The sequence below is a fragment of the Paroedura picta genome, chromosome 13 (genome assembly GCF_049243985.1).
Source record: "Paroedura picta isolate Pp20150507F chromosome 13, Ppicta_v3.0, whole genome shotgun sequence".
NCBI classification, from domain to species: domain Eukaryota; kingdom Metazoa; phylum Chordata; class Lepidosauria; order Squamata; family Gekkonidae; genus Paroedura; species Paroedura picta.
Window position 1 is genome coordinate 20839508 of NC_135381.1, and position 16257 is coordinate 20855764.

Consider the following 16257-nt stretch of genomic DNA (forward strand, 5'->3'; position numbering starts at 1 on the left):
GAATCCTGTTCTTTATTTGCTCCCACCCCACAGTAATTGATTAATCCTGACCAAGTTATATAATGCTTTACTTTTGATCAGGTAACCGTACTGCCGGCCACTGCAACTGTGCCAGAATTCAGATATTCAATATTTCACAACAGTAGCTTTTCATGCTATAAATTGGGGGCAAGGAAGGACGTTCAAAGAACTTGGGTAGAGGATAGCAACCTAAACAAACATGTAATGGATGAAGCTGATCACATTTGGGGGTGAGAGTGGGAGCTGTGGAGGCAATAACCCCAGCCCTCTCTCCAACCACACTAAAGAGAAATGTTTCTGGCCACCTCTATGGGTGTGCTGCAATACCAGCTTTGGGCACAAAACGCCCTTTTAGACAGCCACACGATGTTGCTTTTGAGCCAGAGCAACATCCAAACACAAGAATCATGTAAGACTTGTCTGACCATTCAAAAGTGAGACCAAGTGACTAAGCAGACTAGTTATTGGAGGGCACTTTTAGCAGTTGGAGAGTGTCCAGCAAACTCCCTCAGAATGCTGGGCACCTGCAGTGAGTCACTTGGAGCCTAAGCCGACAGCTGCTTTTCCAGACTGATTGAGACATGCCTAAACAGTGAGGATGACGCCCAGCAACCACACTAGTTAGCACTTCCTGGCTGGAAGTCTGCTATTGCTTGCACTGTGATGAAGGGGAAGCCATCCATGCCCGACGGAGTGGGTGTGGAGCAGATGGTGACATTTTATTTATTTATTTGGATTGTTATACCGCCCATTCTTTACAGCTCTGAGGGGTTTACATGGAACACTGCATAAATTTACATGGAACATTATAACAATCTATAACATTATACAATGTTCAATGAGATATCACAGCAATCGATCAGTTAAGAAGAAGAAGAAGAAGAGTTGGTTCTTATATGCCGCTTTTCCCTACCCGAAGGAGGCTCAAAGCGGCTTACAGTCGCCTTCCCATTCCTCTCCCCACAACAGACACCCTATGAGGTGGGTGAGGCTGAGAGAGCGCTGATATCACTGCCCGGTCAGAACAGTTTTATCAGTGCTGTGGCGAGCCCAAGGTCACCCAGCTGGCTGCACGTGGGGAAGCGCAGAATCGAACCTGACATGCCAGATTAGAAGTCCGCACTTAACAGTCACAACACAACATGAATAACAACAACACGGGGGAGATCAAATTGTCCAGTCATGGAAGGGTGTCTGGGGGGGCAGCAAATGTTCTGAGTCGGTCGGCCTCAAGCGAATGCCTGGTGGAGGAGCTCCCTTTTGCAGGCCCTGTGGAACTGGAAGTTCAAGCAGGATTCTGATCTCCTCAGGGAGCTCATTCCACCAGGTGGGGGCCAGGACCGAGAAGGCCTTGGCCCTTGTTGAGGTCTGATGTGCCTCTTTAGGGCCAGGGATCCATAGCCAGTTGGAGGCGGAGCATAAGACTCTATTGGGGGTATAGCCAGGGAGGTCACTGAGCCCAAACAATGTATGGCCTTAAAGGTGATTACCAAAACCTTAAGCTTAATCCAGAATTCAACTGGGAGCCAGCCAAGTTGTTAGGCTTTTTTCTAAAATCAGTTGATTTATAGTCTGCTATATTATCAGGTTACTGTTCTAGTCCTCTTTTTCCCTATTTAATTTGTCTATTGCTGTAAAATAAATAAAACCTGAAATCAAAGAGCCAGTCAAGTCCTGACTAGATTAGCCATGCTGTCCTGTGAACCACCCAGTTTACTGCAGGGGCTTTTACATATGGGAAAACATCCCTGCATGGGTGCAGTCCCTGTGTACTTGCTACCGAGCCAAACAGGACGTGCTTTCTTGTACATATAGGTGATGGACATCCTGGTTAATTCTTCTCTTGTAGCACAGAGCATAGGCAGCCTGGTTATTCCTCTGTTTCTTTTTATGATTGTAAATATTTATGTACATTGTTTGGAGAATATACAAGTTCTGAGTTTTCTATCAAAGGTTCAAGAACTTCAGAGCAACTTTACCTGATCGGACTAGCAATCCATCTACTTCAGTATTCTCTTCTACCTTTGGCCAGTCAGATGCCAAAGGCGAAGCCTACAAGAGGGGGGAATGCTTTTCTTCATCAGATGGGCATGCTGAGTTAAGCAGTTGTCCTTTACCTTATGGCAGGGGTCTTGAACCCCCGGTCCGCGGCCCGATACTGGGCCGCTAAGGCCATTGTACCGGGCTGCCAGTGGCCGCGCCTGCCTCCCCCCCCCCCGCAGCGAGAGGGGGGGAAGAGGCAGGTGCGGCCGCTGGCACGCCAGCGACACAAATGCGCACGTGCGGAGCCGCCGCACATGTGTGTTTGAGCCCCCTGCTGGCGAAAACGCGCATGTGCGGCTGTTCTGCGCATGTGCATTAGCGCCACCTAGTGGCAAAAACGCGCATGCGTGGCAACTGCGTGTGCGAGTTTACGTGCAGCTGCTGTGGCCGGGCCGCCGGCTCTCTCCCACCCTCGGAGGCGATCCCCGACTACAAGAAGGTTGGGGACCGCTACCTTATGGAATTGGTGTTTGTACATATAGTACAACAGTTTTTTAAAAAATTATTACCAGGTATAAAAAGCAAAATATTATCTTGACCTCTTTCACAGCCCTGGCCTTTACCATCACCGTTCCTTTGGGGACTTCTTGAAGCCAATGTATTTGTTTGCAGCTCCTTGCTGTGTGTCCTTCTTTTAGGATAGAATCACCACTTGGGAACTTACATACTTTCTCTTGACAATGCAAGAGTATTCTCTGACCTTTGGCTCAATGGGGTAAGTTAGGAGAGAGCAGGTTTCTTCTTCAAAGTAACCAGTAACTTTACTTTTATCACTTCACCAGAGTTTTTCCTTCCTCGCGGTCCCATTGCCGTCTCACCCAGTGCAGAAAGGCTGCATTGTCACCCTGTTTGCGCCAGGTACTGCTGCCTATGATTTGCCAAGCAGTGCCTTGGAGTTCTGCCCATGCTTTTCTGCAAGTGCTGTTGCCAGGATACAAAGCATACAGCAAATGTTTATTTCAACAGCAATGGCTTTTATTCCTTCTCAGCAGCTTTCTCAGGCTGCAGTCATGTGTGAATGTTTTTGGAGAGATGGGGAGGGTGGCATGGCTAAGGCGGTAGGAATGATCACTGCAGCCAATGAAAGATGAAGCAAGGATGGTCAGACACGGCATCAAGTAGCACCTCAAATTTTTATTTATTTAAGTCATTTATAGTTATTTATAGTTTGCCTTTCCCGTAAGGATTCCACGTAGCATCTGCAGAAGTTCCTGCTGACATGGGTGAAGTTGTTGTGGCGGAGTATAAGTAGAGAGGCAGTCTAGCAAATATAAGAGGTCATGTCTTCCATGGCCTCCACCTCCCCAAACAAGATTATCCCCATTCAGTTTGTTCACATTTATCAGTTAATCACATTAGCCAGGCAGTAATTCAGGACCTCTACCAGATTTGGATAAGGATTTTTACAGTTGGGTGCCGTCAGAATATTAATAACAGCCAACCCCAAAATGATGAATGATTGGTCCTAAGGGTTTTACACAGAGATTTAAAAGCATGGGGGACAGCACTGCACCCTGTGGAACCTGCCAAGAAACTGGGCCAAGTTGATCCATGAATAGTCCAGGCACTGTATTAGGCCTGATTTACATCCAGATCAGAGTGTATTCTCGATATCTTATCAACAAAAAACCTGACAAAAGTATCACCGCTAATAGTCTTCTTTGGGATATTAAAAGCTCAGAGCAAGTGTGATGAATGGGAACTAGCTGATGCTATAATAGTAGAGAAGCAACCTTTCTTTGCTGCCATAACCACCACTTTTCACAATGGCAGAATTAACTGTCAGATTCAGTCAAGAGTTCTCTGCCAATGCTGTTCTAGACGTCTCCCAACCATTTTCTGCAGTAAACCTTGCAGCTTGTTCTTTATTTCTATTGCCCAGTGTGGCATTGTTTTCTTCATAATAGGATGGTGCACTGCTGCATTGGGAATATAATATGGTCACCTGAGTTCTGATCCAAAATCTGACTAAGTGGCCTTAATCTCAGCCACCATCTACATTCTACCACCCAGTGCAATGAGTTGCTGGCAGAGATCAGGGTCCTCATGGACCTCCTGAAGTTTTGAAGGGCCTATAAAACACTGCTCTTCCACCAGGCGTTTGGTTGAGGCCAAGGCCACACTGTTACCATCTCAACAGCACCCCTCACAGACACACACACACACACACACACACGGTCCCTAGCCAGGGCCTTCAACCAAACTACTCTCCCCCATATTAAACCCGGACCAACATGGGTCTACTAACTACTGTGATTCAAGCCTGTGGGAGAATGATAATGGAACAGAGCGTGTGATCAGTATATTTTATAGAGATTAATTTTTATGTATTTTACTTATTTATTGTATGGGGATTTTATTATACTTGTAAGCCGCCCTGAGACCACGATGGAGAGTGGCGGCTCAGAAATCCAATCAATCAATCAGACAAATAAAAAGGATAGTACTGGCCTACCTTACAGAGCTTGTGTAACAATGCTATATACTGTTGTCAGCTGCCCTGAGATGACTGGCTCAAGAAGGGTGGGCTATAAATATAAACATAAATAAATAATGAATATTATTTCAAAAGTTTAGAATATCAGAATTATTTTTACATTTTGTTTTTAAATGGGCATTGAAAAGTTAAACCCAAGCAACATTTGAATAGTGCAGAAAAGTTCGTGTGATTGTAAATCAGTCTTCCCACACAGCAGTTGATCAAGTAACAAACCTCAAATAAAACCCATTTAGAGCTGCCTTTCTATTTTCACACATGCACATCAATAGTGGGGGTTATGCTGAAAAACACTTTAAGTAGTTTATATGAATTTGACCTAAAACATAGTCATTATCTTTTGTACTTCATACAAATAGTATATATTTTCAGCATAATTGTAGTAGTGGCATACAAGAGCAATACAAAGAGTCATATAATTTAGGTTATGACTCTATTTTTACTGGGCCAGACATATTAATAAAGTTAATAATATCTAAGTTGCATAGAAATACTCTGAGCTTTTGTGCCTGAAGGATTATTTATAACACTAAAACTTGCTACCATTTCCAGACATAAGTAGTCCAGTAGAAATATTGCCTAAACTTTTTGAATCCCCTTTGCTCTTTGAATCCACTACATCATAGACCTCTTGACATGTTTAAAAAGTATAAGTGAGGCACAGAATGTTATGATTTTTCAGTATCCAAAACAAGAAAATTAGGTTACATATTTGTGAACAATTCTTTCAAGCCAACTACCATCAATTAAATTGTTATCAATTCATTCTGTTTGTGTGTGAACATCTAATTGTCTAAACCACCCTTACATAAAGCAGTCTCATTCAACCAAAGCTTTGAATAAGAGTCAGAATCAACCTTTAAGCGTCGATATTATTTGCATTTTGACCTACAATTCAATCTGTTGAAGGCTGGATCGTTTAGAGAAGACAAAAATACATAATTATTTTACAGTATCTTTGAAAGGAAATAAAAATCTTCAACTTTCTAGCCAGGTATTCTTGCTTCTTAGTCACTGTAATGAATCATCGTGGTGTTGCTGTATCCACCCTCTTTATCACTAGTACTCAGACGTAATTTGTAGATCTGCAGCAAACCAGGCAGATCTAAAAGGACCTCAGTCCACCTTCCCATGATGACTTAGAGCTAAATTATTCTTGACAGATGCAAATTTCAGAGCTGTGTATACAATCTGTTATTCTAGAGTTTGATAGTTCAGGGGCTGAATACAATTAAAGTTCCCATGCAGATCATTTTTCACTTGGGATTTAATCACAGCTTGAACTCCACACCTTGTTTTCAGGGAGCTCAGAAAGATGTGAAACATGCTGCAAAGTGGTACATGGAAGACAGCTATCACAATAAAACTTGGTATGTACACTTATATCATAATCCTTGGTTTGAACACCAGGTCAATTTAATGCGGCCTTGGGCAGAGAGAAGGGACAGGACAGAAGATGCAATAGTAAACTGCAATACAATACCTGAAGTGTGGTATCTTGAACAACTAGAGTAAATTAAATGTTTGAGGTGTTAGAGCAGAAGCATTCTTCCCCCAATCCCCCTGTATAGTAGCCCTGTAGTCTTCCTCTTCTTTTTCTTCTACACAACATGTTGGTCATGGAACAAGTATCTTTTTCCTGCTACTAAGCTTTAGAAAAATGTCTACTGATCTGTTTGGGGACTGGATACTATCAAAGAATGCAATAGCTTGTAGGAACCATAAAGTTCTGCATCCTTTTTCCAGCAGTGGCCGCCAGATTCCTTGAGGATGCCCATAAGCAGGGCGGAAAACAACAGAGCTTACTAGGGACAAAGCCCGTTGTATCCAGGAATACAACGGGTGTTGGGAGTGTGGGGGTGGTAAAAGCAAGTCAGTTGTTGTTGATTCGGGAAGGAGATGTGGCTGCATGGGTGTGTTGTGTGGATTGTGGTAGCGTGGCTGGCATGAGGGTATGTGATTGGGGAACTTTGTGGCACAGACAGGCAATCAGGAGGCTTAGTAGATTGTACGTCAAGGGGTGGGCTAAAGGATGTGGGAGGTATGCAGGCACTTTTGATGGGGGGGCCGAGAGATGTTGGGGAAGGCTGTTGGAGGGGTATTGCAGGGCAAGGCTGGAGTGTGGGGTAAGGGGGAATTTCTGGAGACAGTTGCAGCAGAGAGTTTTTGGAGAGTAAGGGGCGCACAACTTTGCCTTAGACCTCTGACGGAGCTGGCAGGTGCCTGGTGAACACACCCCCAAGGAACAGCCATTGTGGCATGCTGCTCCATGAACCACTGCCTGGCATGTTTGGGGGGGGGGGTCAAGGGACTGTCTGCTGTCTCTGCGGCTGTCCTAGGGCCCAGCCGCCACCACCCCAAACATCAACGGCCTGTAAGGTGGGCCTGCGGCTACCTGCTATGTACCCTCACCTGGCCTTGCTGCCTTCACGGCTCCCTGACCATAGCCAGAGCCAGCCACGGGTCCCAGGCGGGGTGGGGGGGGGTGGAGAAGAAACTCCGACTTATTCCCACCTCTGGCCACATCCCCCTTCAGGTCTCAGCAGCTGGCCGCCTACCCGCTCCTATCCTTCTTTCCCCCACCCCCCACATTCCCACCAGTGTGTAGCGTTGTGATTTCCGGAAGTCACTTGATTGCTATCAAGCCCCAATGGTGAGGGAAGGGAAGCAGTAAATCAACTCCCTGTCATAAAGAAAGTGGGGGTGAGGGCGGGAACAGTGATTGTGGATAGTGCAGGCTTGAAAAGGAGGGTGGAAAGTGGGCGAGGGGCTGCAGGTTGATCCAGAGGAAGGGTGATATTGGACAGGTGGAGGAATACAACAGGTGCTAGAGCTTGGCACTGGGAAGAGTAAGGGGAGGGGTTGTTCAGTCTGTAAGGGCATGGGGTTGAATATGTGTGTTGGGGGGGTGGCAAATGAGGGCATGGGTGTGGAGAGATGGGTGTCAAGAACCTATGGTTTGGAATGTTCGTTGAGTGTGGAAGAGGACTGACCTTTCGGGAATTGTGGCATAGTGGTTACAGATGAGCTTTCCAGAGCCATTTCTTATGTGAAGAGAAAATCAGGCTGGAGACTCTTCTTAGGGGGAGATGACATGGCAGCCAATTCCTCCCAGTTCTGCTTTCAACCTCATTTCCCTTCTTGTGTGAATTAGGCCACAGATACCAAAACATCCCTCTGCCCTAATCCACATGGAGTAGTCACAGTACACAGGTGTCTGCCCTGTTCCTTCTGTCTCCATTTTTTTTTACTGTTGATAAGATGTTATGTGCTCACATGCTTCTTTCACCATTGCTGTTTACTACCCAAAGGAGTCTCAAAGCAGTTTACAAACACCTTTCCCCTTCCTCTCCCCACAAAAGACACCCTGTGAGAGAGGTGGGGCTGTGAGAGGCCCGACAAAACTGGGAATGGGCCACAGTCACCCAGCAGGCCTCAGGTGTCTCAAAGCAGTTTACAATCTCCTTCCTTTCCTCCCCCCATAACAGACACCCTGTGAGGGAGGTGGCGCTGATAGAGCTCTGAGAGAACTGGGAATGGCAGGCTGCCTGTGGGGAATCAAACCCGACTCTCCAGGTTAGAGACCGCTGTTCTTTAACTGTTACCCCGCTGTCAGGATTTCAGACTTGTAAATAAATCACCACTGTATTGCAAGATGGTTGTTTATTCAAGCAGATCTCCCTGGACTCGCATAGACGAATCTGACCAATACAAGACAAACCCTTGCTCTTCTCCCTCCCCCAGCTGTTCTGCCTGCCAAAATAGGCCCAACATTAAAATCTTTGACAAGGAATCTTCAACTGAACGGATTTCCTCTCAGAATTTCCATAGCACACAGAGGCTGGACCTTAGAGGTCTCTCCCTCTGATTGGCTGGCTCCTTTCCCCACATTCTCACTGGCTCAGGTTGCGTCTGTTGCAGAGAGCCTCCCTGAGATCAGCTTCCAGGGTTTTAAAGGCCCCTTCAAGCTTCTTAGGGGCATGCTGAGGACGGACCATTTTTATTCTAGAGAGACCAATTCTTTGGGCGGCTCCTTGCTGGGCAGACCTTCTGTGTAGGAGACATGAAGAAATTAGACCCCAGCAAGTTCAAGGGGATGTGAAGGGCCAGAAGTACAGAGGGTGGGGATTATGAAAAGTCCATATTTTAACGGGAAAAGTGCAGGGAATATTGTCAGAACAGCTTTAGATCCTTAATAGCCCCTCAGACCCGGTTTGTACTTGTAGAACTGAGGTGGGAGAACTGTGAGAGAAGAGAATAGATCAACCCAAAGGGCCCCCATGCAACTCTGGCAGCTCACTTACCAGGCACCCACTAACTCCGTCAGCAGTCTGAGACAAAGTGAGTGAAGTTGTTGGATGTGATGGTTGGGAATGGGAGACACAGCCTGATTTAGCTGGTGGCCACTCAGGTGGCCTGCTTTGAGCCTTCTTCAGGTAGTGAAAACCAGGGGATAAAAAACAACTCTTCTTCTATCACCTCTGAGTTTCCAGTCCTGAGGAACAACCATTGATAGACCTATTTTTCTGGGTTCTGAGACTAGTTCCAAACACAACTAACTGCTATGTCGACAGCAATGTAACACAGGATTCAAAATGAGAACTAATGGAATTTTTAGTCATATTTGGCTGAACCAAAAAGACTGTTATTCAAGCTATGTTTAGCCTGTGGTCCTAAAGAAGTCAAAAAGCACAGGAAGCTTTTGCTGCTTTTCCAAACATTAAGGATTATTCAGAAATATCAGACCACTGAAATATGAAGTTAGATCAGAAGTCATGCAGGCCTGTTTATTAGCTCAATGAAGATTCAGAAATTCAATGAATGAGTACTGTTGAATTTCTTGAAAGGGTATAAACTGCAATTAAGGTTGGGTTCCATTTTAAAAATATCCCACTTTCAATGACTTCATTATTTCACTTAAAATGTGTAAATATTGGAACATAGAACAAGTTCTCAAAAGTATCACAAAATGTTCAACCTGGGAGACTGGAATAAGATTGGGGAGAAAGACTGCCAGCTAACAGAGGAATGTTATAAAGTCCTCACTTCAGACTTTCAGAAGGTACTTTGTTTTTAAAAGACAGGAAGTGAGAAGTAGGGTAAGCAAAGATTTTAACACTTCTCAAAAAACAGAAAAATCCAGGTACTGGCACTAACAAGAATAATTTCAAAATGTTTTTTAAGTCACAAGGAATTTCAGATATCTGGCATTATTCACATTTGCTGAAGTTTTCATCTTAAAAGATACACAGATATAATGCATGCATTGTTTGCTTAAATTACACTGATGAAAGAATATACTAGCTTTTGAGCTGTGAAAAATTATGAGCCTCATTTACATCAGATTCCTCATAACCACTTTTGAGGTCTGAGCCTTAGACTGAAGTCTGAATTAATGAATTAGACTAAAGTCTGGATTCAGTTTTATTTAAATAAAAGGAATTTACATTTGAGTAAACCTGTATGACCAAATCGCAAGACGTACCAGCAATTAATGATTTTATTTGCAAAAGAATGGAAGTTTGTGGGACATGAGGACATTGGAAACTTAGGACTTACATTGTTATATACTAAAGAAACAGCTGGCCTGAGAAAAGCACACCTTAAAGTATTTGCTGTTTAAAATCTTTATTTTCAGTTTATTTTTAAATCCCCATTTTACCAATTCCTTGTACAGAAACCACTCCCATGTTGTAAAAAGTCTGTATTACACAAATACCAGAAGATGTTTCATGATCCTACACATATGCAAAATGACTGTATGTGCTAAATATTCCATCAAACTCCTTTACAAACTAGGTATCCTCCCATTACTTCACTTGGGAGTAAAGACTTTTCAAAAAGGCTCAGCTGGTAAGGAGATTTGGGCTGGGTTGCCACCAATATGCGGATGACACCCAGCTCTTCCTCCTGATGGATGACCGGCCTGACTCTCCCCCAGAATCCTTAGCCAGAGGACTGGAAGCAGTGACAAAATGGATCATGCAGAGTCGACTGAAGCTCAACCCTGCAAAGATGGAGGTCCTGTGGCTGAGTAGGAAGGGACCAAGTGAGGAAGTACATTTGCCCATCCTGGACGATGTGCAGCTCCTAGCGACTCACTTCGCCAGGAACCTGGGCATAATTCTGGATGCTTCCCTTACAATGGAAGCCCAAGTCACAAAGGTAGCATGGCTGGCATTTTACCACCTCTGCCAAGCCAAGCTGCTAGCGCCCTACCTGGACCCAGAGCCACAGTGATATGCAATGGTCACCTCTAGACTTGACTTCTGCAACTCACTCTACGCAGGTCTACCCTTATCCTTGATCTGGAAACTACAACTGGTACAGAACGTCACAGCCAGGATTCTCACTCAGACACCATGGAGATCCCACATCCAGCTGGCACTTCAACAACTCGGCTGGCTCCCAGTTGAATTCCAGATTACGCTTAAGGTTTTGGTAATCACCTTCAAGGCCATACGCAGTCTGGGCCCAGTGTATCTAAGAGACCGCCTCCCTGCCTATTGGCCCGCATTTCTTCTGCCGCTGCCAGTCCTCCCAAGGACTGCCCGCCCACCCTGCAATGCCATCCCCATCATGCTTCACTCATGTACAGTTCAGGAGCACCCGGGAGACAGCTGCCCACTTCGCCTTCCTCTGCCTCCCCTCCAACAAATGCTACCCCGCAAGCGCCCGCTGCATTTAGGCTAGTAAATAAATAAATATTGCAAATAAAGTTGTAGTTTTAGTGGCAGTGAAAATGTTAGGCAATTTTCATTGTATCGTTTGATGTACTGTTCTATTGTCCTGTTCTCCAAGTTGAGACATAGCTTATTATATTTTGTCGTATATATATATATTATAATTTTTGTATATTTTAATGGTGCAATCTGCATTAATTCTTAGTGAGAAAAGTGGCTATAAATAAATTAGCATTGTCTCCACACCATTTGGGCCTAAGACGATCAGGCGAAAAAATGAGCATGCAAATATTTTAAATATAAACTAAAATTAAAAGTAATATCATCATTTTTTCAGCACAGGTAGGATCCCCCTTTCCCCCAACTTGCAGCACGCTGCTTCTAGCTTGCATGCTTTCTCAGCTGGCCATTCCTGTTCCTAGGACTCAGCACCACCTTCTCGCTTCTCTTGGACCAGACTCTTCCTCTCAATCCCCAGTTCAGACCTCAAATATCTCATTAAGTACCCAAGCCTTTCTAGCTCCTTGCTTTACTCAGGGTATTTCTCCCCACTCAGATACTAGTTCCACCTTACAACAGTCGGCTGACCCTCAGTCTGCTTCTACTCGAAACTCCGCTTCCCTCAAAACCCTCCTCCCGCCCTATGCCAAGAGCACACCAAGGCCTAGTCTGCACACAATAGATCAGGGGTAGTCAAACTGCGGCCCTCCAGATGTCCATGGACTACAATTCCCAGGAGCCCCTGCCAGCCCTCCATGGACATCTGGAGGGCCGCAGTTTGACTACCCCTGCAATAGATAATGCACTTTCAATGCACCTTTGAAGTAGATTTTCATGTTCCGCACGAGAAAATCCAGCTGCCAAAGCACACTGAAACTGCATTATCCTGTGTGTGCAGACTAGGCCCTAGTCCAAGCCGCCGCCAGCAACAGCGGCCTCGAGCACTCCACAGACGACTCGGACTCGGCCTAAGCTTCCCTCTCTTCGTCTACCTTGCCTTTAGTCTCCTCCCGTTCTTCCCGTAGGCCGCCGGGCGCAGGCCGTTGGCCTCCCTCTTCAGGCCCCAATTCCCCTCCGGCTCCTTCCCCGCCCCTCTAGCCTCTGCCCCTTATTTTCCCTCTTTCCCCTCCCCGGAGGCGGGCAGAGGAGGGTGACGCTGCTGAGGCGGAGGCCGGGAATGCTCGCCAATTCCTCAGGCCCGAGGAAGAGGTCGAGGTGCCGACGACGGCCGGGAAGGAGCGAGAAGGCGGCCGAGCAGTGAGTGGCCCTAACCCACCCCCTTATTGCTCCACCCGGTCGCTCCCGCCGAGGCCGAGGCGACCCCGCGCACAGCCAGCCCGCCCGGCCGCCCGCCGCTCTCTTGGCCGGGCCTTCGCCGCCGCCGCTGCTGCTGCTGCCGCCGCTCCGTCCCCTTCTGCGCGCCGCCGCCGCCGCCGGGCCTCTCTTTCTCACGCCGCTTCCTCGCCGGGCCTGCCGGGGAGGAAGCGGGTCATGGGCTGCGGCAGAGGAGGAGGAGGAGTCGACGCCGGGCAGGCCGGGCCGATCTCGCTCGCAGCAGCCGCCGCGACACAACCGCCAATGCCTGGGCGCCGCTAGCTCGTCCGCGGCCGGCGGAGAAGGAGGGCGAGGAAGAGACGTTCCCGGGCCACTGCCGGGGAAGGAGGGCGAGGTAAGCGGGAAGGCTGCGTCGCTACGAGCTTCTACTGCACTTCCTCCGAAAAAGACGCGGTGGGGAGGCGGGAGTTGTGTGTGTGTGTGTGTGTGTGTGTGTGTGTGTGTGTGGGAAAGGGGGGGTAGTGGCGTGGGGGAAGGGAGGAGATATGGGCACTAAAGTGTGGGGGAAGGGAGAAGGTGTGGGCGCTAAGAGGGGCTCTCTAGGCCAGACTCGGGGGAGGTAGTGGGATTGGGGGGTGGGGTGGGGGGTGGGGGCCTGGCTTGTGCCCGAGGTGGAAGGCTAAAGCGGCCCAAAGCACTAGTGCTGGAGTTAGGGCCGGATAGGGGCTGACCTAGATGGGCAGGTGGGAGAATGGTGCAGGTGGACCGAAGCTAAAATCGGTGTTGGGGCGAAGAAAGGAAACCTAGTAACTAGAGGGTGAGGTAAAGGACAGGATCCGGATGTGTGGAAGAATGGGGACTGCCCGATTTCACCTCCCTCCCCCCCCCCCCCCCCCGTTTAAAAGTATTTGATGCAGCATTTCTTTTTCTTCTCCACCCCTTCCCCGCTCTTGCAGGTCTCCCTGAAAGCCCGCCCAGTGTCCTTTTACCTAAAGCAGCAGCAGGAGGAGGAGGAAGAAGAAATAGCGTACACAAAGAGTGAGGGGGCGGGATTGAGGCCACCATGGCCCATTCTCCCGTAGCAGTGCAGGTGCCTGGCATGCAGGTGAGAGGTCTGTGGGCTTTGGTGGGAAAGCACACTTGGTGGCATACAGGGGGTTATAGCTTGCTATCATTGTTAGAACTTGGGGTCCTTCTTTAAATAGCAAAAGTGCAGACCTGCTTTAAAGGTATTTTTGAAATGTAACTTTGGACAAAAGGTTGAGATTTTACATACATGAGAAATATTGTTCCACCACTTTTAATTGGTGCTAGAGGTGGCTAGAGGGCACAGGTCATGGTTGAAATGAGGATGTGGGGCAGGGGTAGTCAAACTGTGGCCTTCCAGATGCTCATTGGAATTGCCGTCCATGGATATCTGGAGGGCCACAGTTTGACTACCCCTGATGTGGGGTATAAATGTGAAGCTGCTGATATTCTGCAGCCCACCCAAGAGAAGTGCTTGACTCTTTGAAGTCTTAATTTATCCAATTTTTAAAAGATGATAACAGACAAGTCTTAATGTCATTTCTAGCATCCTGTTTTGCAGATGTTAGTCCCATTTTTGTTCTATGATTCAAGTTCAAGTAATCTAGAGTTTGTCTTTTAAAGGAGGCGGTGTATTTTGTTATGAACACTAGTATTGCAAGATACTGCATTTTTTTCTGTGATGTAGTGTGTATGTGTGTGATCAGTTTGCTCCAGCATGGAAACAACTTTGTTATGAATACAGTGGATGCTGTTGCTTTGATATTAAACACAGACTCCAATTTTCATTGTTAGATGGGAGTCCCAAATGAAAGAAGGATTGGGAGTTTTGAGGAGGTAACATAGTGCTGCAGAAATCTGTGCTTAGAACACTTCAGTGTTTCAAAACATGTAGCTAGAGAAACCATGTAGAATGAATTTAAAGAAGGGAAATGCTTGTCACTTTGGGTGCTATAGATTTAATTCACAGCTAGTGCCTGGAACTGATAGGGGGCCTTGATTTTTCCAGGGGTTTTCTGACATATGTATATATAATGACATTAAGTTCTTTTAACAAAAAGAGAATACGGAGGTTCCCTATCAGTAATGCAGACTTTGCTACTGAGATTTTTCTTTCTTTGATCAGTTTACATCTAGCTCTAGTAATGGATCAAAAGCTTCTGATGCCATTTGGTTTTATCTTCTGAATCCAATATGTCACCCTCCAATTACTTTACTTCTTCTCTAATTCTGTCACATGCACCAAAGAGCTGGTCAACAAAAATTAATCTGAAAGTATGCACACAAGCTCTTTGGAAGAGCTTATAGCACTGTGTGTTCTTATATTTGGTATTTTCTCAAAACAAATGGTTTCTGATGTTCAGAGTTGCCAGATTTGCCACAAAGTATAGTTTTCAAAACTTCATTGTAGATCTTTTGACTGTGGAGGAGCCCCCGAAATAAACTTTCAAGGCTTCAAGGAGCCCCAGAAGTTATGTCAGCTGGCCACGTCTCCCTGCTGCACCCCCACAACCCCAGAAGTGACATGTCACAGGAAGTGACATCATCACCTGCAACCTTTTGACTGTGGAGGAGTCCCTGAAATAAACTTTCAAGGAGCTCCAGAAGTTATGTCAACTGGCCACATCTCCCTGCTGCACCCCCACAACCCCAGAAGTGACATGTCACAGGAAGTGACACCATCACCTGCAATAACAGACAGGCTCATGGGGTGGAAGAGACAGGTGGTGGTTCAAGCCGGGAGTAAGCGTGCAGGCTCTGCCCCCTCCCAAGCGCAGAAACCACAAGAGCACTCATGCTTGCGAGGGTCAGCAATGGAAGCAGGTGGTTCCCTAGCTGGTAGCTGAGTATATTAAGGCAGGAGGAGAAAGGCTGCAGAGCCCCTTTGGAGCTCCCACAGGCCCCTAGTTGGGAATCCCTGGTGTATATAATTATTTTGAAAATTTAATACCACTCTGAGCCTTCGGGGAGGGCGGTATATAAATCTAAATAAATAAATAAATAAATAACCTTAGAACAAAGTTTGTGTCCAGTGACACCTTTAAGACCAACAAAGTTTCATTCAAGGTGGTATAAGCTTTTTTGTGCAGGCACATTTCTTCCGATTCAGTGAAATGGAAATTACTAGTCCATACATATAGGTAGAGCAGGGGTAGTCAAACTGCGGTCCTCCAGATGTCCATGGACTACAATTCCCAGAAGCCCCTGCCAGCATTCGCTGGCAGGGGCTCCTGGGAATTGTAGTCCATGGACATCTGGAGGGCCGCAGTTTGACTACCCCTGAGGTAGAGGATGAGCAGTAATTTAGCGTACAGCATAATGAAGATGTTTAACAGATTCAAGGGCCAAACGGGAGTAACAGGAATCTGCTAAATATCTTCATTATGCTTTATGCTAATTTACTGCTCACCCTCTACCTATATGCAAGAATCTGAAGAAGGGTGTTTGCACACAAAAGCTTATACCTTGAAGAAAACTTTTGAGTTCTGCTTGAGTCAATCATGGCTACCCACCGAACACTGTAATTTTGCCAGATTTTTAAATGCAGCTTGCTCTGTGTGTATTCGTAAATAATTATTTGTACTGGGGGAGCGGAAATGTTCTTGTTCTATGTAAATTTTGTGTGTTACCAGTGTTTCACAGCTACTATCAATGATGAGAAAGAAAAGAAAACCAGTTTCTATTTGTACCAAGGCTGTATATCCTGTAAAA

General features: G+C 46.3%; 1 protein-coding gene across 1 annotated transcript in view; it reads left to right on the forward strand.

Moving 5' to 3' along the window:
- Positions 1-12740: 12740 nt before the first annotated feature.
- The window catches only part of STK26 (serine/threonine kinase 26), a 40298-nt gene continuing 36781 nt past the window's right edge, over positions 12741-16257 (forward strand). The window contains exons 1-2 of the mRNA XM_077307364.1: positions 12741-12913; positions 13476-13624. Coding sequence (XP_077163479.1) covers positions 13583-13624 — 42 coding nt within the window. The 5' untranslated portion in view covers positions 12741-12913; positions 13476-13582. The remainder of the gene's footprint in view (positions 12914-13475; positions 13625-16257) is intronic.